General features: G+C 38.6%; 1 protein-coding gene across 2 annotated transcripts in view; it reads left to right on the forward strand.

The window, feature by feature from the left end:
- The first annotated feature begins 214 nt into the window (after nt 1-214).
- The window catches only part of MYO16 (myosin XVI), a 279,137-nt gene continuing 256,228 nt past the window's right edge, over nt 215-23,123 (forward strand). For both annotated transcript variants that reach the window (XM_018084334.3, XM_018084332.3), the window contains exons 1-2: nt 215-573; nt 20,879-21,142. In XM_018084334.3, the coding sequence (XP_017939823.2) occupies nt 546-573; nt 20,879-21,142 (292 nt within the window). In that variant the 5' untranslated portion in view covers nt 215-545. The remainder of the gene's footprint in view (nt 574-20,878; nt 21,143-23,123) is intronic.

A 23,123-nucleotide genomic window follows, 5' to 3' on the forward strand; every position in this document is an offset into this window, starting at 1 on the left:
TGGTGGCAACTAAAAATAATCCTGGTTCAGTACTAGCTAAAAATCTGGTCACATTTGGCACATGAACAACATGCAGAAATAAAATTTAAGATCCCCTGTTCTGCTATTTCATTCCAGCCCACTCATCAAGCTTAGTTTGCTGCCATTTGAAAGCTATTGAAAAGCCATTAACTAGCAGGACTGTGAAAACCGCAGTGCAGCAGCACACCTCAGTGCTGAAAGAATGTGGCTGCAAGTGCACACCAATTAAATCTTTCTATTCCAGGGATGTGGGATTAGGAGCGGTGTCAATCAATTGTGCTACAATAGCACGTGCAGCAGTCATGGTTCAAGACGCACAGAGGTTTATCGTAACTCCAGCAGCCGGGTGAGGATGACTTGGAAGCCTCTGCAAGATCCTGGAACAGAACCTACGTTAAATAATGTATTCTGAGGTATACTGGATACCTGAGGAAGGGCTTTAAATAATGCATTTTCTGGGCATGACAGTTGTAGCAGAAGAGAATGCTGAAACCTGTAGCAAGACTACAGCCTGAGATGAAAGAATGTCTCATTACCATTTTATCAAATGCTGTAAGTAACAAAATGGTTAATTTGCTTTTAAAACTGTCTTTTTATTTTCCAAGGTGTGTCTTTTCAATGCATATGCAAAAGTCAAAGGCAGATGCTGCATGATGTCAATGTAGTAGTGGGGAACGGGAGTTGTTACTTTGCATGTGAATATGCAGGCAGAGCCCAGTGATTCTTTTTCTCCTCTGTTCAGAGGTAACTTCATTGTGTGTGTGATAAAGCTCTCATTCTGAACTTCATACTGATCAGCTTTTAAAACTTTTGTTTAAATTAATCACCAAAGAATATAATATCCGGAAAGAAAAAATGCCGTTCACAGCATTATGTTAAGGACGCCTTTAAGGACAACCTTGGACATGGCTCTCACGCTTTGCAAGGGTATACAAATGAGAATAGCTTTATAATTTTGAGCCCAGCTCATCATCTACTATAGATCAAATACTTCTATCCCCTCTCTATCAGAATATTTAGCTATTTGGTGTGACAGACTTAAAAAAATAGTAATGAACTTTTAACCTTGAATCATTCAAGCTGCCTCCTTAAAGATATCCTGAAATTGGGATCTATGCTAAATGTATTGATTCAATGCAGAACAAATTCCTGATAGCATTTTTTTTCAAGACTGCTTGTCTTCCTAACTGCACGTTTTTCAAGCTTTTAGGATTTGCCTTTTAAAGCATACATGGTCTGAGTAGAAATTGCTGGATTTACATCAGATAAATGAGTTATTGTTTAGGTACTTGTTTTAGACAGCCAGCAGTAGTTTGACAACCATGAATATTTTTTACTGAAGGACTTGGAAAACTTCAGACTTCTAGTGATTATGTCACAGTTTTTAAATGAAAAATAGCAGATTGCCGTAAAAGGTTTTCTCTCCAGGTTGTGGTCTTTGACGACTTAAGTGTACCAAAGACATTTTTGAAACTATTTTTAAAATACCATGTTACAGTTAAGAAACAAGTAAAGTGGTTCTTTTCTATTTAAATATGAAATTAAGATACCCTGGAAGTATTTTAATAATTCAAGGAAAAATGATTTGTGTGGGTTTCTTCTTGTCTGTATTCAATGGGACTTGTATATGGATTGTTTTTAAAACTGGTGGGAGTTACAAGCCCAAATTCCCTGTTCATGCAGAGAAGCACAGATTAGTTTTAGTGCAGCTTTAAAGGTGCATGCTAAGAATAAGTCTTAGAGCTTGTATTAAGACTTGATAAATGCAAATGAGGAATTTGCAACATAATAACTGTCTTGAAGATGTCAAAAAAGTATTGTTCAGTCTTTATTCACTTTAGAATTGCTTTCTTAAAGTGAAATGGTAGCAAATCTATATAGGCATGTGAGTGTCAATAGCATATTAAATAACTAACTTTTCAGTGAAACCATAGGAAAGAGATGAGGATGACCATGAGGTGCTTCTATTAAAAGGTAGCAAATGACAACTATTTGGGATGTTTGTTGCATTGATTAGAAGGCAGAGATGAAGGACTAAAACACGGCAGAGATGAAGGACTAACACACAGCAGAGGGAAAGGTGAATGTACAGCATTAGTTCCTTCTTTTTTAAATTTGGAATTTTGATTAGTTACTTCTCAGTAAATTGGGGTATTTTGTTACATAGCTCTTTTCCTAAATAGTGTGCTTTAGAAGGCATCGGGTACTGGCTGGGGCCCGACAGGATGGCATTTTACTGCCTATGCTTCTCAGAATTGGCAAAAGTGCTTCCATTTCCAACTGTAATTAGTGAAGGAGAAACACTTCCTCTGTGATGCTCCTCTGAGCATTATTATTTGACTTAACATGCCAGTATGTTGCTGATATTTGTGCTTGGCAGACAGCTGGGATGAAAGATGGGCCAGGACTGCATGCACAGTGGCAAAACCAACAATGTTCTGAGATGTGCTGAGAACAGCTAAATCTCACAGTGACTCTTCACACCACACTTAACTTTTAAACCATTTCATCAATGGTTCCTGTATCAGAATGAAAAGACATGAACCAGAGGAAGCGTGGTTGCAGGGCACTGTCTCTTGGTCTGCTTTGGGGAGAGGGGAAATAGCTAAAAGACACAAATTAATGGCACCTTAAAAGTAGTGTTTTATGAACTGTGTGCTATGTGCCTGGCTTTTGCATGTATTTACCTTTTTTTTTTTAATCTCTGCAGGAATTAGGTGTGGAGATCTGAACTGAGAAGGGCTATTCTCCTATGGCTTTAGTACCATTTTACTAATACTGTCTAATTTATTCAGTGCATTGCTCCCATTAGAAGGCTGTGAAAATGACCTATACTTCACCGTGTAAATCTCCATCTTGTCATAGAATCTTTCAGGCTGGAAAGATCCAACCTTGAAGGTCTCCAGTCCACTGTAGAATTATAACATTGGAAAAGACCTCTGAGATTGTTGAGTTTAACCATTAACCTACCACTGCCAGATCCACCACTAAACCATGTCCTTAAGCACTGTATCCACATGGTTTTTTTGAACAGTTCCAGGGACTGTGATTCCACCACTTCCCTGGGCAGCCTGTTCCTTCCAATGCTGATCACCCTTTCAGTGAAGGAATTTTTCCTGATGTCCAATCTAAACCTCCTCTGGCATGACTTCAGGCCATTTCGTCTTGTCCTATCACTTGTTACCTGTGAGGAGAGACCAACACCCACCTCCTTACAACCTCCTTTTGGGTAGTTGTAAAGAGCAATAAAGACTCCCCTGAGCCTCCTTTTCTCCAGACTAAACAACCTCAGCTCCCTCAGCCACTCCTCATCAGACTTGTGCTCAAGACCCTTTCCCAGCTCCATTACCTTTCTCTGGATATGCCCTCCTGCTCTAAGCAGGGGTAGCTGCGTGGTCAAACCCGATTTTCTGGGACCATGCCCAGTGAAGTCTTTCATCCCAGTAATACTCTGAAATTATGCCTGCTGCAACAGTCATGTTGTCTTTAGCTGGCACCTGCAGCATTAACACACAAGCTGTATGTGTGTCTGCCTGTTTGAGCAGCTCATGTTGTCACTACTTGTGCCCATCTCCTTTTTGCAGCCAAGTATTGCTGCTGCTCTGAGCTGTCCCTGTCTGTGCTAGTGGTTTCTCCTTGACAATCTGTGAGCATGAGCCATTTAAAAGAGAGAACAGTGGTGCATAGGAGAGTATCACATCTGCCAGCTGCTGGGTGCCATTTTATCTTGAAGATTTGTGTGACAGACTGTACAAATGAATGTAATTTTGCAAATTAGGCAGCACCTTGATGCTATCTTCTCTCCTTGTATATCTAGTTATGACATAAATATCAGCATTTACATGTTATGGCATTGAGTTTCCACCTGTGCTCTGGACATCCTCTGAGAAATCCACAGAGACAACTAAGAAAAACAATATTTTACTAAGGAGGCTTAAGTTTATTATTCGAGAGTCTGATTTCTGCTGCAAATGCTATAAAGGTGCATAAATGCAAACAGAATTAAAACCTTGCTATAAGGAGTTATAGTCACACCAACTGGAAGTCTGAGCCAAGTGAATTTATCCAAATATTAAGATCATCAAATCTGAACATCTATTCTTTCTGGTTTATCTCTGCTTCCATTTCCTTTATCTCCTTTGTATGAGTTATGAAACACTGCATTGTGCTCTGTTACAGAGCAATGATTACAGAGATTTGGGATTGAAATACTAATTAGGTAAATTTTATTTAGGATTTGAAACAAGATATAAAATAAATAGAATTATTCTCTTCAACATCTAGCCCTTATTACCTTCAGCATCTGCTACCTGGCAAGGACTGTCCATGAAGAAAATTAATTAAGAGTAGAAGAACATAAAGTCATAGAATGGTTTGAGTTGGAAGGCAGCTGAAAGATCATCTAGTTCCAACCCCTCTGCCATGGACAGGTACACCTTCCACTTGACCAGGTTGCTCCAAGCCCCATCCAACCTGGCCTTGAACACTTCCAGGGACAGGTGATCCGCAGCTTCTCTGGACAACCTGTTCCAGTGCCTTACCACCCTCACAGTAAAGAATTTCTTCCTGATACCTAATCTAAACCTGCCCTCTATCAGCTTACAGCCATTCCCCCCTGTCCTATCACAACATGCCCCTGTAAAAAGCCCCTCTTCAGCTCTCTTAGGTATTGGAAAGCCACAGTAAGGTCAACCCTTCTCTTCTCCAGGCTAAACAACCCCAGCTCTCTCAGCCTGTCTTCATAGGAGAGGTGCTCCCACCCTGTAATGATCTTTGTGGGCCTTCTCTGGACTTGCTCTATGTTCTTGTATATTGGAGGCCACAGAGCTGGATGCAGCACTCCATGTGGCATCTCACCAGAGTGGGGAATCATCTCCCTCGACCTGCTGGCCCCGCTTGTTTTGATACAACCCAGGACATGATTGGCTTTCTGGGCTGCAAGTACACATTGCTGGGTCATGTCCAGCTTCTTATCCACCGGCATGCCCAAGTCATTCTTGGCACACCTGCTCTCAAACCATTCAGCCCTCAGCCTGCATAGATACTGGGAGTTGTCCCGAGCCAGGTGCAGCACCTTGAACTTGGCCTTGTTAAACCTCATGAGGTTCCCATAGGCCCACTTTTCAAGCTACATTGAAAGATGCACTGAAAGGTTTGGCCTTTAAATTTTGCTGTATCCTCTTTGGATATCTTGTCATCTCAACTATTCCTTTTTTTTCTGCCTCCTAATCATAGTACTTAACAAGTCCATATACTACAGAAGTCTGTCCTTACATGACAAAAACATTGTCTTGACTTTAGTCTGCAGTGGCAGAGACCTTAGTCATATACTTCATCTTGAAAGGCAGAAGCCAGCAGTAGCGTACTTACAGATGTCATCTTGTGTTTTTTTCACACTAAATTCAAGGCTTTATAACAAAATTGCTCACATATTTATGAATGAGAGTAAATTCTGTGGATTATTTTTATGATTTACATTTTGTTTAATTTTACCGCTCTTTTCCGTAGCTTGCTGTTTCAAGACATTTTCTATTTCAATAAAATTATTAACTAGTAGAACTCTCAACATGGTTGGATGAGAGTTTCACCTGTGGTGGTGCCTGTTCCTCTTCAGCAGGGTTATAGGACAGAATGTATTGGCACATTCCCGTCTACTTTGGCGGAAAGATGTGTATCGTTCTAAACACTCATTTAGCACTTTAAATTCAGTCTCTCTGGTTTTCCCTAGGGATTCAACCAGAGTCTTGCCAGGCTCCAAACATGTGCCACAGCAGTAGCTCTGCCTGAACCTGATGCAACTTAGAAAGGGTTGGGGAAAGATGTGATATGATACATTAGTTTCAGTTTTCAGCAGATAGAGACTTGAACTTGATTCTCCCATGGATGAAGAAGTAATACTGTGGGTGAAACGTGATACCTTCGTGTCAGCTTTCTTGGTGTGAGACAGTAAGGCCTGTGAAAATTTCATCTGTATTTCAGTAGAGTGGGTTATTAGTTTAGACTGAATAAGAAGAGAAGAGGAACCTGAAAAGAAAGTTGGAGACCTGTAGTTAGTCTATGACACAGGAATCCTTCACCTCTCTGGGAACATGTACAGAATGTGTGATGACCCAAGTAATGGTAACATGTAGGTATTCTGTCACACTGGATGGTTAGTGACATGAGAGAACTGGCAAAGTTCTTTGAAGTTTTCTCCTTCCTGTGAACAAGATTCCTTCTATTCCAGGGTTGGTCAGGAGGTGTTATTAATTTATTTAGTGTATTTTCTGATGTTACAGAGAATTCTCATGTCCTCTTGGACATGTCCTCTGCCTCCAATGAAGAGCTCAAGGGACAAAATAGTAACAACTGTGCAGGTGGTGGGAAGGAGAATTATAAACAGAAGGAGGATGTGTGTGCCAGTCTTTATTCAACATATATCCCATTTGTTTAGGTTGATAGTTCATGCTGGTGTCTGCTAGCTCTCGTGTCATGGTTTATTTCTGCAATGAGAGCTAAGTACAGCATGGCTGCTGGAAAATACTCCTTTTCCTCGCACATCCTTATAACACTGTGACCTGTGGCATGAGGTTAAGATTGTTACTGAAATGAGATGCTCAGCATGACTGAGAGACCCTGCCTGCCTGCTGAAAATGAGGCTGGGAGGCAGAGGCAGGAGTCATCTTCCCTGGGAGTCCTGAAAGAGTAGGAGAAGTGGCTCTGTATAATGAGCCATTGCTTGGGAGTTTTTAGGTCCTGTGAAGATACATAAAGCAATTCTGAGGGGATAAAGAGATTGATATTTGTTTCAGAAGCTTATAGTGTAAAAATTCATAAATGAATGCAAAGACAATACATGGTATTTCTTACTCCATTTTGACAGACTGAATTTGCATCAGTGATAGACAATGCAGACTTTTTTTTAAAAAGCTTGGTCAGTATGATAATTCAGATGTCATGAAGGATATCTAGAAAATTAGGTTTATAATTATGCAGTCAAGAACAAATGGGTTTTATCTTACTAACCTTGATACAAATAGAGCCACAATTAGGATATTTTTACTTTTGTAAAAATATTTGTACTATTTGTGTCTCTGTGTTTCTCACTGTCACCACGGGATAGGTGCAGGACAAAGGAAAATAGGAAATTATTTACCACCTATGAATGCTAGTACATCTGTACCACCTGATGATCCTAGATGCATTTATTTACTTTTATTCTCCAGTTGCTGAACTCATGTGACAATGAGAGAAACTCAACATTATTTTTTAATTTTAATTAATTTTCTACCTCATCTAAATTTAAAAAGTTAAAGACCATGACACTGGATGCCAGGAAAGAGGTAAAAATATCTGTATTTAGACATAGGAAGTGATACTTAGAGAAATGTTGGCAACAACCAAATTATCTTGGCAATTACCATGTAGTACCAGTGATCTAATAATTTGCCAAGTGTGCCTCCAAGTAAGTAAAACTTTCCTCAGAGTAACAACTAACAACTTTCCTAACAATGGCAACCACTTAGAATAGCATTTGGAAATTATATTACAATGAAGATTTATATTGCATTGGTTTTTGGAAAAATACACTTCGAAATAACAAAAGTAGCAATATTAACTTGGACAATTGAGAGCTATAACATTTCCAGCTTTGTATTCAACTAAAAATAGATTCGAGTTATAATATTTTAGTGGAAATCACAGTCATCCACCAAATATTTATATGTCATAATTTTGTTTCTCACTGTAAAAAAAAATCTGACGTGGGAGGAAAGTTTCAGCACTTGCTGTGGAAAACTTTTCTGTGAACTTGTAAGGAAATTTTAAAGAAATCTTTGATAATTTTGGTATTTGGAGTGCTTTTTTCGTCTAATGTACTAATTCTGCCAACAGCAAAGAAGTCTAGCCACCCCGAAAATCAGATGAAATAAGATTGTAAAGGTCAAAGTACCATACTTTCTCACCATATTGGCACAGCATGTGTGAAACTTCAAATTCTTATATTACATTTTTTGAGAAGATTTCTGCAAGAACAGAGAGCAGAAAAAAAAGCAAACCAACACCCCCCCAACCCTCTCTTTTTCCTCTTATGAGATTGTAGCAATATAGCCACTTTTCCTCACAAAGTTTGCGAAAATTTTGAGACTAGAAAACATATTTTCAATTGTGAAGTAGCTCCAGTTAGTCAAAATTATTTTTCTTTCTTGTTTCATACAAAATAATATATGGCATCACGGTAAATTTGGACAGTTGCTAAGTTGCAAAACCAAAACAGAAAATATTTGCGATAATTCAATTAACACCTGCATCAAAATTGCCACAGTATAAGTGTGGTTATTTTAAAGCAAGTAAAATTTGAACTAATTCTGATTTGTTCTTAAACAAGTGGAAATAATTAAGTCAACAGAAGCTTAGTTTGATTTGGAGCAAATAAAGAGCTGTCCTAACAAGTTTTTTAATGTATCATAAAGGATCACCACCAATTAAAAAAAAATTATGTTCAACTGTTTTATATTAAAAGTTGTATTTTGCATTTGTTTGCTCTCAAGCAAATGCCTTCAGTGCAAACAACAATAAAATAAGACTTACTTGAAGAAACCCTCAAGTACTATTATTTTGACTAGTGCACATACCCTCAGCTAATAGATTATATGGATCAGTCTGTTGTCTCTTGCAGAAACACAAATGCAAGTAGTTTTCCTTGCCAGTGCCATTCTTGTATGCTGAAGAAAACTGTCCATGATAATTTCCCTCATCTGTAGGATGATTCAGAGATGTGGGACGCAGTCCATTTTAAACCTCTTTTTGACCAGTAAGAAGGGGACCTGGCAAGGTGTGTGGGCAGGAGGGCACAACACAGAAGTAGAAGAGCACTTGGTCATTTATTACTAGCTTTTTACCCAGCTAGAATACAGACATTCATGTAGGGTTTCCACTTGGAAGTGTACTTCACTCTCTTTTACTTCATAGTTGATTTTAAAACAAAAAATGTTATTCTTCGGAAAAAGGAAAAGATGGAGTCATATCTTTGGTTGTACATCCTATTATGAATGTCTCTCTATGCAGTATGACATTTCAGAAGAGATTGAAGCAGTATTCAGAGCACGTTGACAGGAATAGATCTGGGCCATACCACCTCAGGTTGGTGGACTCCTGCTGTGGTCCCATTTGGTGCAAATCTTGTTATGAAGTGTGACATATAAAATATATATGGGACCTTGTAAAAACATCTACAGAAAAAGGAGCAATACATTAAGGTCATATTTTGAAAGTTAATCGATGTCTTTCAAATGTGATCTCTTTACTATAAAAGCTATCAAAGCTTTCTCCTGTAAAAGTTTTGTAAATGTTGACATCTAAGCTGATGATAAGGAAGGAGGGAGGCAGGCATGTAGAAATTTTCTCTTTTATCTATCTTTGTGGAAAGAGTAGCATTGTTGTTTTCAGGTATTATTATTATTGCAGGAGGCTCTAAGAAAATAGGCAAAAACAATGATCACTGAACAATCATTTTTATGAAATGAGAGACATTTTACATTCAGAGTGCACATTAATAGCTTTTTTCTAAGGTGCTTTCCTTTGGACACAATTATTTGATTTTGTTAGCTGCAGTACTAATGTTAGTTACAGAAGTGATATGGGTAAGTCATATAGACAGTTGTGAAAAGTAAAGTTCTTAAGGCAAACTAAGTGTCTTAATTCCTCTTAATCACCAATGAGTATGTAGATTTATTGTGTCTTAGAGTGACACCTTTTTGTCTTGTAAGCAGTAATGCTGCTGCCATAATAATTTCTCTTTGATTTCTATTTCAGTTTCTTCAATAGCTGTGAAGCATTATTTATATTTGTCCAGTTACTTCCTAAGTAGAGTTTGAAGCTTTGTATAGATTATAGTCCATCCTTTGACTCTGTGCTCTTTTTCAGTTGGTGAAATGAGCTGAAGCTGTTCACTTGTTTCTTCTTCCACTCTCTTCTTCTTTCTTCTTCTTCTTCTCCTCCTTCTTGTCCTCCTTCTCCTTCTCATCTTCCTCCTCTATATTTCCCCATTTTAATTTAACCCAGAAATGAAATTACTGTGCATGTTAACAATCAAGTGTGACTGTGCTTATCTTTGCTTCTTTTTCTTAATATGTACATGCTGTAGTATTATGTGACCACAAGTATAATGGTAGATGGTAGATGTGGAAGGTGACCTTACAGACTATTGTAAATTCTGTTGTCAAGATGGCTGCTAACTGCTTTCATTTTCATTTATCCATGAGAATCCAGCTCAGACTAGCAACCACAGCCATAGCCCAGGCTTACCTAGGACATACCCAATAACTACCCTCCCAGTGCAAGGGAGAGAAGCCTTTCAGATGCCAGTGGTGTAGTTCTACACTCCAGAAATTCTCATGCATTGCTTCTCCACTTTACTGGCAGGTTCTCTTTACAGAACTTCACAGGGCTATTTGGAGCTGTCAGGGTTGAGTGACTGAGCTGATCTGAGTGCCAGAAACATTGAGCTGCAGTGCCCACATTGGTGCTTTGTGTAGCTGTCCACCCAGTACACCAAACAAGGAATCTAGTGGTCTTACCTGTTAATCTCATCCATGCGTGCTATTTTTATCTCAGTACTCTGCCTAAGTCTGCACTATATTAAATCAATTTTATTGTTCCAAATTCCCTTCATTTTTATGCTATATAATCTTTCTTTTTCCCTTTCACTCTTTAAGTTTCTGTTAACTTTTCTCTCTCCTTAGTCACTGCTTAGCTAAGCTATGCATATTTAATTCTTTTCATCTTTCCTCATAAATCAGTCCCTCAGGCCCCAGAACCATTTGTGGTAGTTTCTTTTGAACTGCTCCAATTTGAGTGTCTAGAATTGAATACAATATTCTAGATAAGTTGCCTTTCTGCAGAAAGGAGGAGAACCTGTTTCCAATCATCTTTCTATTTAAAAACTGAGGCGGCAGTCCCTTGATGTACACTGAACAGTGACCAAAGGCCTACATATTAGGTCAGCTGCAGAATTTTTGTTAGCTGCAGTGTGCTGTAAACTACTTTTCCATCTGCTTTTACTTTACAGTAATCTCTGTAAATTATTAGAGTGCATGTAGAACCACAGTTCACTTGGCATAGGATTTCCTTTCCTCTGTGCTTGCCAGTCCTTATGGTTAGGCCTGTGAACCAGTGTTTCCCTTGTGGCTTTTAACTCTCTATGATGTATGATACTCAATATCGTCTTTGTCTTCATTCACATATATTTTTTTTTTTACTGAATTTTATTCATTCAGGCTCTTTCTAATTTTGATTTATGTGTTTTTCTTCTGTGTTTTCTGTACTTCTCATATGCTATATGTCTCTTGATCCCTGGCATATTTGCAACCTAACTAGTGATATCTGAGAATATCTGTGATGAAAGAATTTTCCCAGATTTTGAAGCAATCTGATTTCTTGTTTCTTTATTCAAGCAGTAAAACAGTTGATTGTCGCTGCTGCTGTTTAACTTACCTGGGGGGTGTTACAGTGTTGAAACACTGTAGTTTTGACTTCTTCTCACTGTGCACCTATGTGTTAAATCACTCTTCCAAGTGGCAGATTTACAAGTATTAGCAACAGTCATAGTGTTTTTCATCACTTATTGTGTTGAGTGTATAACAAGCCCTTTATATTATACTGTGATGACAGAAAGAATTTTCCAGTGCATCTGTTCCCAGGTGCACATCCTCCCCTCCTCTCTGCCCTCTGTCTGAAAGTGTGGGCCAGAGATGAATGTGTTATTACATCTCCATTTACTGCACTGTAAGGAAATGACCATTATTTTCAAAGCTTAGTTGCAACTTCATAAGTTTTGTATTGCAGCCAAACAAAGACAGCTAGGTCTGTGCAAGGACTAGTAGAAGCTATTTTTTTCTAGAGGACTTCTCTGGGATATTCTGTGAGAAGAGGTGAATGGGTTAATGCGTTTTACTCATATCTGAGAGTGTGCAGTCTTTTCAGTTGGAAACTCTCAGTGCTCCAGAGCAGACAATGGTGTTTTAGTTTGTTTCACAAAAGGTTCTGATGTTTGCAGGAGAAAGTACTTGAAGTATGCTGTGGTTTGTGGGAATCCAGACTGCACCTTTGTCTCATTGTCCAGGGGAGTATAGGGAGTATAGAAGGATGACGGCAGTAGAGAGGCTATTGAGATAGCAGCTTTACCAAAATAAACAGTGTTCATTTTGCTTGCATTCATGCAGTTCCTGGATGTGGTCCACAGATGAGGACTGCTGCTCTGGGATATACAGACTTCCTCACAAACCATTCAGACTTTTGAGTTCCCTGTGCTTCAAGACAGGCAAAAGGAAATAATAATGATTATTTTTATTTCTAAAAAATGGAAAGAACCACTTATGCATGTATTTGAAACCCGTGTTTTATCACACCAAAGGTCAATGCACAGGCAAACAGTTTGGCTACATTTGTTGAATAAGCTGGCACACAGTTAATGAATTTTACTTAGAACATAAAATATCTGTATGTTACAGACTGCTACATAGCATAAATCACAAATGACAGGGTAGAGCCCTCCATTATATTTAATTAGATATTATTCAGGCTCTCTTCTATCACTACAATGGCAAGATCCCAAAGTGGTTGATTCTTTGATTTAAATATAATAAATTTTTATAGAATCCACTATAACTTCACTGAATTGCTGATAGATAGGTAGCAGAGTCTATTAGAAAGCATGTAGAGTTGATTAATAGTCTGATAAGTAACTTTTACTTGGTATCAAGCTGGAAATTGATTGCAGATCCTGCTTACCAGTCTAGTCACATCAAAAGGCTCTTGAAGAACATCACACGGGAGTAAGGTTTTATAAGAGGATGGCTGCTCGAATATGCTCAGGATTGCTCTTCAACAAAGACAGAATTGGGTATTAAACAGAAATTGAGGAAGCTTTGTGTATCATGCCATTTAAAAGACCTGTTTCCTATTACACCTGAAAGAAGCTCTGTGAAGCCAAGAACAGAAGAAGCACATCAGTTCCTTTACTGCAATGTAGTTTATTCTCAGAGGACCTGGCATTAATTGAATTCTTTGAATTCTTTAGAAGGTAAATAGTTTAACATTTATACTGCTCCCTCATGATTATCTGCTTTTGGGGTGGGAAGGGATACCAAGAAAAAAGAAAAGGACTAACTAAGTTCGTTGCTACGGTGAGCAGAGCACTACTGACCTGATGAAAGCGTTTTAGCTGTGAAAGTCAGGCTGAGTGGTTACGAGCACCACGATTCAGTCACAGCATAAGAAATGCAATGGAGAGGCTGTTCACATGGTAAGTAATTTTTTCTGTGCTGAACAAAGGATTTTCAAATCTAAGTAGTTTAATACTGACCTTAACACTGCAATTTGAGATGGATTTAAACTAAGCTAGCCCCTTCTGTGGCTAGGAAGTATTTCTTTTTGAAACTGGAAGATGAGTAGGCAATACATAATAATTTGTGAAGAGGACACCTGTAAAAAATGCGTTGATCTGTGGTTCAGACACCATGACTTTGGTTAGGCTATAATATTTTTATCACTGATTTCATATGGAATTCAGTTCAGGTGCATAAATACTAATAAATTATTATTTCTAATTTAACATAATACATTTAAATAATATCCATTGCTAGTAGCAGAAAATCCTCCCATATAGTGAAGTCATTATGTCTAACAGCAAAGTGCATTACTGAAAGGGTCAGTGCTTTAGTTTCTCATCTGATTTCTGTTTGAAAACGTGGAGTGTACATTAATGTAACTTTTTGAACTAGATGAAGCTGCACTGATTTACACCATCCATGTACCTTGGTCTGTAGGTGCCAAAGCATTTGCTGCTGACTTCATGCCTTTTCCACATTACTTTGTTAGTACTGTGATTATGTTTAGCTAGCCAGCTATAAAAGTGTTGTACAGTAGTACAGTCCTTATTAAAAACAATGGCTTGATTTATTTAATGAATGCTAATCTATTTAACAGTTCACTGAAAATGTTGAAATTTTGAAATATTTTATATTTCAGGACAATTTCAGGTATCTAAATTAGAATGTACGTGTTTAATTGCAGTTTCGAAGAGGGGCTGCTATCATTATCTTTAGCAAGAACAGACCAAGAGCGGAGCTGAAGCGTCACAGGACCTAAACTAAACATAATGTATATTTCGGAGGTTTTTTTACCCTTTTTCCTATAGTGAGATCAAGATGCTTAGAATATTGTTTGGGTAGCAGTCTCAAGCAATACATTTTCAGAATCTCAGATTACCATTTTTCCAGATATTTTAAGCCCTCCGCACTTTGTTTCAATGCTGTAAAGACCACAGTCTTACAAATATCTGGAAGTTTCATTATTCATTGTTTAAAATATCATCAAAATCAACATAAATGTTTACATAAAGGTAAGCATGTGCCTTAGTATTTGGAAATTTGCAGTTTCAAGCAAATCATTCTGTGTCACTTTACTTGAGATGCTTGCTGCATTGAGCAATGTCAGCAGTTTGGATATTTGCCTTTAATGAAGAGATACTTTGTGAAACACACTATTCCCAGGGTACAAGACTTTTACTTACTTCTCTGAATCACAATGGCAAATGAGCAAATATTTATGTCACATGAAAAGTCACAATACATCTGAGCAGAGAGGAAAACTATGAGAACATGTATGTAGGCATTCAGTTGCACATTCCGGAAGTGAATTCTGACCTGTGCCCCAGATTAGACAGGAACATAATCACCCCCATGTCATGTGAATTAGCATCTGAGGTGCATTTTTTTAGGATGACTAGTATCCCAATTTAAATGCCAGAGTAAGTGACTAAAATTAATTAACATAAAGCCATAAGAAACAGAAGTATAAAGGAAACTGAAAATAAGTGTGGCAAAAATGTTCCTGCATACTGTAAAGTTACTTGGGCTTAAGTCACCTGCAGGAGATAGAAGAAAATACCTGTGGCAATCACATTCTTTCTCTCTATTTGTGTTCCATCACCCTTCCCGTGCTCTTGGTGTTGTTCAGGAGCTGGTGCTTGTAGTGCCACAAAATATTCCCTCTCTCATCTTCACAGTGAGAACTAGTGACAATTCAAAGCAAACATTTCCTCTTTACTCAGACATCTCTTGTTTGTACAGGCAGGATTAAGCTCATAATTTGTGTTGTGATGCAGTTAGCATCTGTCCAGTGGTGAGTAAATTGCTACAATTTTATGAACAGGTTGTTTTGTAGCTATAATTCTTCTTTTTCTTGTGGTCCAGGGTGGACCCAGGCAATGAAGCAGCTCTACACTAACAGGCATCCTTGAAACATTTTTTTTCTGTTGGTTACAGAAGTAATGATTTCCTTTGTCCTGTACTAGTTAATAACCAATGCAATACAATAAAAAATTCTCTGGTTTTGATATTTCAGTGTTTCATAAAGGTTTTTGTATTGTGTGCTTGTATGGAAGATGCAGACCTTAAAACTGTATATATACCAACAATCTTGTTTATTCTAGTTGTTTTTGTCCAAAACATCTCATTAAATAACTTGGTAAGCTTTTTCAGTTTTTTGATGGGAGACACTACCAATGTGTTATCTGGTGCAATATACCATGACAATGACAGTGACCTTATTGAATCACTGTACATAACTGTAATTCGTCATACACTGAGGCAAGAACCACGTAAAATAATCTTCAAACATGATATCTTATATCATGAGATATAAACTCCTATGCAGATTGATTGAGAAGGCAACCTTTCTCGCTACCAACAAACCTTTCCTCGTGTTACCGCACTGCCTCCTGACTAGCATACTCAAAACCAGCTCTGGTTGAGAACATGTTTTTTATATATCTTCTGCTATTTGAATGGGTCTCATGCAGTGTTTTTTTCCAGTTCATGATGGCGGTTTGTGCCATTTTTCTCATATAAGGAAAAGGAAAGATGGACAGACTTGCTGCACGTTACCCTTTAAGAGGTTCTCTAGTAGCTTTGCTTTTGAGTCTGTAGCTGAGTTGTCAATCTCTAAACAGTAACAGTTTACATCTGCCTAATAAAGTTGTGGATTTTAGCACCTCTTTTTTTCCTGGAGGTTTTCTTTACAGTGGAAGTTGTTGCTGCTGTTGGCAGTGCTCAGTTAGGACAGAGTAGTTGGCATACTTCGAATGGTAGAGCTTAATCCTGAGGATTGGGTTGACAGAAACTTCGGGTAGTTCAACAAGGGAAGTGCATATTTTCATGCCTGAGGCAAACTAACCCTGTGCATTGGTATGGGCTGGGAACTGCCTGACCTGAGCTCCAACCCTGCTGAAGAGTTTGCAGGGGTTACAGTGGTCAAAAAGTTGAATGGAAGCCAGCCCTACACACTGATGATGAATCAGGCAAACCACGTAGTGGGCTATACTAGGAGGTGTACAACCAGCAGTTGGGGGGAACTGTTTATCTGCTGCTACATGGGGCTAGTGAAGCTGCACTTGCAAGTATGTGTTTAGTCTTGGTCCCCCCAGTGTAAGATGGACCTTGAGGAAGTGGAGTGGGGGCAGCAGAAGGATAACTAACAGACATGCCAAAGCTGAAGACTTCTCAGTAGAGACAATAGTAACAAGGCCACCAAAAAAACCAGGTATTTTTGATAGAAGACAGTGTAGCACTGAAACGGTTTACCCAGAGAACTTGCAGAATCTGTTGATAGAGGTGTTCAAGACTGCTAGACAAGACAAGGTTATCTGATCCAATGTTGGTGACTAACTCCCTGCTCCAAGTAGTACTAAGCGGTCCATGGATTTCCTCCAGATCCATGTCTATAACCCTCCTGGGTTTGAGTTGAGCTCTCTCGAGGCGCTCTGCCTCTTGTGCCGTTGTTGATTCCCCTGCTCAGTAGGCCAACACAGATCTACCTGGTTCTAAAACTGGGACTGAATGTTGCATGCCTTAGAGATGAGCACCTGAAGGATTAATTCAGGGAGTTTGCCTTGTCTGCATCTATACTATGTTGTTTAATTCAGGCTTAATCTAACAAGGTTGCTGACCTCCAGCTGTTACATCCACAGTGAGATACTGATATCATCTGGGATGTACCAGGTTCCAGATGTGCTGAGAGAAGAAACTCCATCTGCAATTCATTACTTTTCAGCTCAGAACAGTACCCTAATGGATGGAGGTCTTTTGTCAATCAGCCTGAATTGTTTGGCTCTGGCCACATGCTGGAAACTGCAATGTGAGGCCAGTTTTGGCAGTCAAGCACTGTTCTTCATGGAGCAAATAGGTGGACATTCATACAGGCTGAAGTCATCCCAGTGGAGAGGCAGAGGACACAAAGAGGCACATCCTTCCTGAAACTGGAATTTGGCTGTGTGAGCTCATCTTTGCTGTGTTTGACCAAGACATTAAGCTAATTTGTTTGATTTCTCACCCTGGATGAGAAGACCACTGTGATGACAGATGTCCTACAGCTTGCATCAGTGTCAGCTGTGATGTGGCAGTGAACACTGCCAGTTCCTCCTAAGAGAGAGGCTACATGTGAGCTAAGCTGAGGAAGAGCAAGGATATTGCTAAACTCTGTGGGCATGGCTACTGAAATATTTTATACATAGAAGAACATTTTTAATAGAGAAGATTTGCAGTTCTCTTATTCCTCAGTCCTGTCATGAGAGAAAGAAGATGCAGTTGCAAACTACCTCATGCTGAGGATGGTCTGAGTACAGATCTTTTATGTGATTAAATGCTCTTAACACTGAGATTGAAACAGGGAATAAAGTTACATCTTCTGCAGCTTTATGGAGCTACCCTTTCATTTCCTTGTCTCTTCCAATGAGGAAATACAAGAAATAAACCATATAATTTTTGCTATGAAGTAAAACATATCATTTAAGGTCAAACGGAAAATTTTATTTTTCACAGAAGGAGTTGATGGCTTTTGACATGCAGGAAGAAAGGGTTTGTGTTTTGGCTTAATGCAAGCCAATACTTGTTTCCAGTTTTTGGGTTGACAACTCATTTTCTTCTAAGTAGAAGGGCATGCTAAGAAAGGAACAGAAATTATAGGGAGAGGTTAGCCTATGTTAAAAGAAACTGTTTGAACCTGACCCATAGAATTATATTCTATGTCTGCGACTGTCATGGAGTTTCCAGCAAGACCCTCTGGGCACTGGATAAATGTGTGCTCCTCAATTTTGGGAAGTCTGGTTTGAGACCTTGAGTTCTAATTCATAGTGAATACATATAATATATAATAGAATATAGAATATATAATATATATTATTTGTGTTACATGAAATTTATAATATAAAATAATATAACAAATAATATAGAAAATAATTATGGTATAGATAGTTTATAGAGTGATTGGCATGCAGACCTAGGACTATCACTTTGATAATATTTTATTATGGTTTTGTGATTCATAATAGTTTATAGAATACTATGCCTTTAAAGCAAAACAAAACATGTCAAGAAATGAACACATAATTCTTGAACTGGTTGCCCAAAATTAGTACTTTAAAAAGAAAATAATTGTTTTTCAGTTCTTCTATAGAGAAAGAGAACGCAGATAAGAATGTTCCTTTGTCCGTCTTTTTAAATGAAAATAAAGAAATATTTGTGAAGTTTTTATGTGCTGTGATGATGTGAGCTTTACAAAAGCCTGTTGGGAAATTATTAATTATGCCTTCAGAGCAGGGTTTGAATGGTACTCCGTAGATTAAACACATGTCAAACAACAAGGAGAAAACAAAGTGGTCATTTAGTCAACACTACTCAGGTAGTACCCTGAATGAGGTAGGGGTCCTTTGATAATGTAACTGCATATATAGCACAACAGGTTGCACAGTAATGCTTAATTGTGGTATTTCTTGACTGCCCAAGGTGAATTGAGTCTGCATCCCCTTCAAAGAGGCCTTCTTTCAAACTTAAGAGAAAACCTCCCTCATCTGGGCTGCAGTCAATCCTTAGAGATTACAAATTTGAGCACCTAGACCACATATGAAGGAAATTTATACATATAAAGCAGAACATGAGAATCAGAAGTGATTGTGTCGTCTGTAGCCACCACATCAAAAGGTCTTAGGGTAGGTTGGTGGGCATGTTGTTGATGGATGTGGGTTCATATTCAAGGACTTCGGCAATAAAATTATCTGACAGTCTGCTAGACTCCTTTTGTAACATAACAGTCCCCTGAAAAGCAACTAGCAGCATGTAGTCTCCTAAAGTCTTCAGTCTCAGTGGAAAAGAGAACCTATTGGAAAAGAACATCAGTTTTATTGCAATGTCATGGTAACCTGTTATTGCAATTTAATGGTAACAGCAAATGAGGAATCTGACTTAAAGGTAAAGCTCTGAATGTTAGGAGTAACTGATTCAAAGACACATTCGTGATCAGTTTCCACATGAAGATTTCTGTATCTGGCAGTTACAATAGAAGAATCAATTTTGAAAACTATACAGTGAAAATTTTAAAAAATTAAAAAAAAAAAGATATACACATAGTTAGGAATCTGAAATGACTTTGGTATTTTTGATAGTTGCCTGAGTACCCAATGCATGCTAATGAACTCTTTGTAATTATGATATGATGGTTTTTCTTCTCAGCAAATACAGGGATTTACCAACTGAAAGTAAGATGAAAATTAATAAAAAAGGACCATGGGCATCAGTCTGGCATTTCTCTTCATAATAGTTTCTTGTTTGTAAGCAAGTGTGAGCTACTTGAATTGCGTTGAAATATTTAGATATTTTGCCCATCTCACATTTGAATTTTTAGACCACTTTCTATTCACATTTGTTCACATAAACTGAGGTCATCATGGCTAGGCTTTGCGAGCAAAGATTTGGGAATGGCTCTACCCACGTTTGTTACAAGTGCGTTGGTGGCTAAAAAGGCCAATACAAGATAGCAAAAAAGACTTTGTCCGGTTGCAAAAGGCACACCAGAAAAACTCCTTAAGTGGTATATTCTGCAAGGCACAATTCTTTCTGCGTTGTCTTTTCTCCTCAAGGGTGATCCTGCGTGCTTTCTCAAAGGCATCAGCAGCGTTATAGATGGTGTGTCTTCAGACCTCCTGACTGGAGGCCAGAGTAGACCAGTTATGTTGATCAATATGGCCAAGGCTGAGATATTGTTTCAGGGAGTCTTCTCTTCGGGGCTCCTCTTGTGCGGCAGCTGGTGGCAAGTTCACCATAGAGCATGATCTTAGGGAGGCGGTGGTCCTTCATCCTTGAGATGTGCCCTGCCCAACACAGCTGTGTTCTCAGCAACATGGCCTCAATACTTCTGATTGCTGCTTGTTCTAGAACAGATGTATTAGTCACATAATCTGATCAGTGGATGTTTAGGATTGTATGGAGGCAGCGTTGATGGAAGCGTTCTAGGAGTCACAGGTGGTGGCAGTAGATGACCCATGATTCAGATCTCTATAAGAGAGTAGACAGTACTATGGCTCTGTAAACGCTGATCTTTGTACTTTTCTTCAAGTGTTTATTTCACCAAACTCTTTTATGAAGCTTTCCGAAGGCACTGTATGCCTTTACTAACCTGTTGCCTATCTCTCCGTCAATCTTACCGTCCGAGGAGATGAGGCTACCTAGGTAACTAAACTGCTGAACTGATTTGAGCTCTGATTGGCCAATGGTGATATGGGGATGATGGAAGACTTCCATCATACCAGTTCACATAAACTGAGGTAGCTTTTAAAAAAATGCATCAGTGATGTAATGGGATTAATTATGTGTTGTGTTCAAAAAGTAAATGACAATGACATATGCTCTCTATAGTCAGCATTGGTTGAGTAAGTGGAGCTCACGTGGTAGACTTATACATAGTTAGAACAACAAAATAATTGGTGGAGGTTTCATGGCACATTTGAAAGCATGATCTAGATTTGTCTGCCTTCAATTTCTTACAGGCTGTTTCCAGCTATGTAATGTTTTTCGGACCCATGAGATGGAAATTGAGCAGTGCTTGCTGGAATCCCTCCCTCTTGGCCAGCGGCAGCGGCTGGTGAAGCGGATGCGCTGTGACCAGATAAAGGCATATTATGAACGAGAAAAAGCTTTCCAGAAACGGGAGGGCTATGTGAAAAAACTGAAACATGGAAAGAATCATCGAGTTCGTTTTAATCTTGCTGATATGATACAGGATGCGATCATACGTCACGATGATAAAGAAGGTATGTAGTAATGTTGAAGTGTTTTTCTTCTTTTGTACAGAAAAAGTTTCAGAGGAAAAGCTCCCTTGTTCTGCTCACCTGTCTTTAGGTAAAATACAATTTTACATGATAGTAATCATAAAGTGATTGCCTCAATAGAATATGCAGGCATGTATTGCATACAACATTGTAGCTTGTTACTGAAATGAATAAGGTGCAGAGAATAAACCTTCAGAAACCTAATTAATTTATTTTGAGGTTAATATATGTATAAACTAATATATTTAAAAACAAGTAAGGACTATGATTCTGTGATTATGTGTGGCCTCTTATATACCTACCTATGGCTACAGAATTTAACACAAGTTACTTTGAAAATTAGGTTCTCTCTAATAGCTTAATGTCTTTCTTGTATTGAGGTGCCTAAAACTGCACACAATATTTAAGGTGAGGTCGCACCAGTGCAGAGAAGAGTGGGACCATCTCCTCCCTTGACCAGCTGGTAATGCTGTGCCTGATGCCCCCCAGGATATGGTTGGCCCTCCTGGCTCCCAGGGCACTGCTGACTCATATTGAGTTCACTCCTGAATCTTCATTTATTTGTGCATTTGTTCTGACTGTCACTGGGGTGTAGCCCTACATGTTTAGATCTTAACAGGAAATCAGTCAAAAAGCTCTTCTTTTCAAGTGAGTGCCCAGGGTATCATTTATAACTAAGTTACAAATAAAATTCACAACCTTTCATTTTACTCTCCTAGTGTGTACAGGGATGATAAATGAAAATATTCTTCCTCCATGTTTCTGTAGCTCCTAATGTTCTCTAAAAACCAAACAGAATACCAGATATGACTTCTAGCATTCTGTAAAAGTCGGATACTTGAGGCTATTTTTGACATATACACTGAAGAAATGTAGTTTGCTTATTGCAGTGGTGGTGGGGCATCAACAGTCTTTTATGTTGCATATACTTAACCTTGAGGCCTCCTGAATCAGAATATGAAGTTCAGCAACTGCTGAGTCTGAAGCATGAGCATAAAGGGAAGATACCTCAGGCAGAGGACAGTAAGGTGAGGGAAAAACAGGAATAGTGTCCTGCACTTGAAACAAATAAAATAGGTCACCAGAAGCAAATAACCTGCAGATAACCCAATAGCAGTAACAATGCTGTCATGAATTTGTGGTACTTTCCAAGGACTATGAAAATTGTGATTGTTGTCTTTAAGCAGTTTGGGGACCTGCAAGTACCTCTCTGCTGTGTTTTTAGACAATTGTTCCAAGAACCTGTTTGCTTTGAAGTGAAAAATGCTATATTAAGAACTATTATCATGTAAACCAATAAAAACAAAAATTGTACTGCAAAGTGGGAGATGTAGCCAAGCCATCTTCTGCATCCCATTCTTCCCCACTGTGACATAGACATGCTTGCACCTCCACGTTGAATTAGTGGACTCAGATCTTCTCTGATATGCATTCTCTGGTATTTGCTGAGCCTGCACATCAGCTGAGACTCATTTACAAGCAATTAGGAAATGAACTGAGCATTCAGGAAATAAACTGAGTGAATCTCAGGCCGAGTTTCTGCTTCAAATACAAGGCAGTCGAATGGATCTTGGTATTTTGACCTCTTGAGGATAAGGGATATGCATCTTTCCTGAAGCAATGATGGAGTTCTTGGCACTCACAACAATGGAAAACAATAGCTGCTTTGAAAGAGGTGATTTTTTGAGCATAAACTGATAAGCTTGCTATAACGAAAATAGTAGCTAAAAGTGAATGTGACAGTCCTGTACCTGAAATCCAACACAGGGGAAGCTAAAGCACTGGCTTTAATTTCTGTCATCTTTTGGTATATTCAGTAGCCCACCCTTTCGGTCATCCTGCAGCATTATTGAAAATATAGGACGGTCAGAAATTATTTATATGTAGTGTATTTTGTTATAAAAATTCTGAAGTTGTAATGTAAACATGATATATACTACAAGGTCTGTCCTGTTGGCAGGTC

This window comes from Manacus vitellinus, unplaced genomic scaffold (genome assembly GCF_001715985.3).
Source record: "Manacus vitellinus isolate BGI_N305 unplaced genomic scaffold, ASM171598v3 scaffold_7_pilon, whole genome shotgun sequence".
NCBI classification, from domain to species: Eukaryota; Metazoa; Chordata; class Aves; order Passeriformes; family Pipridae; genus Manacus; species Manacus vitellinus.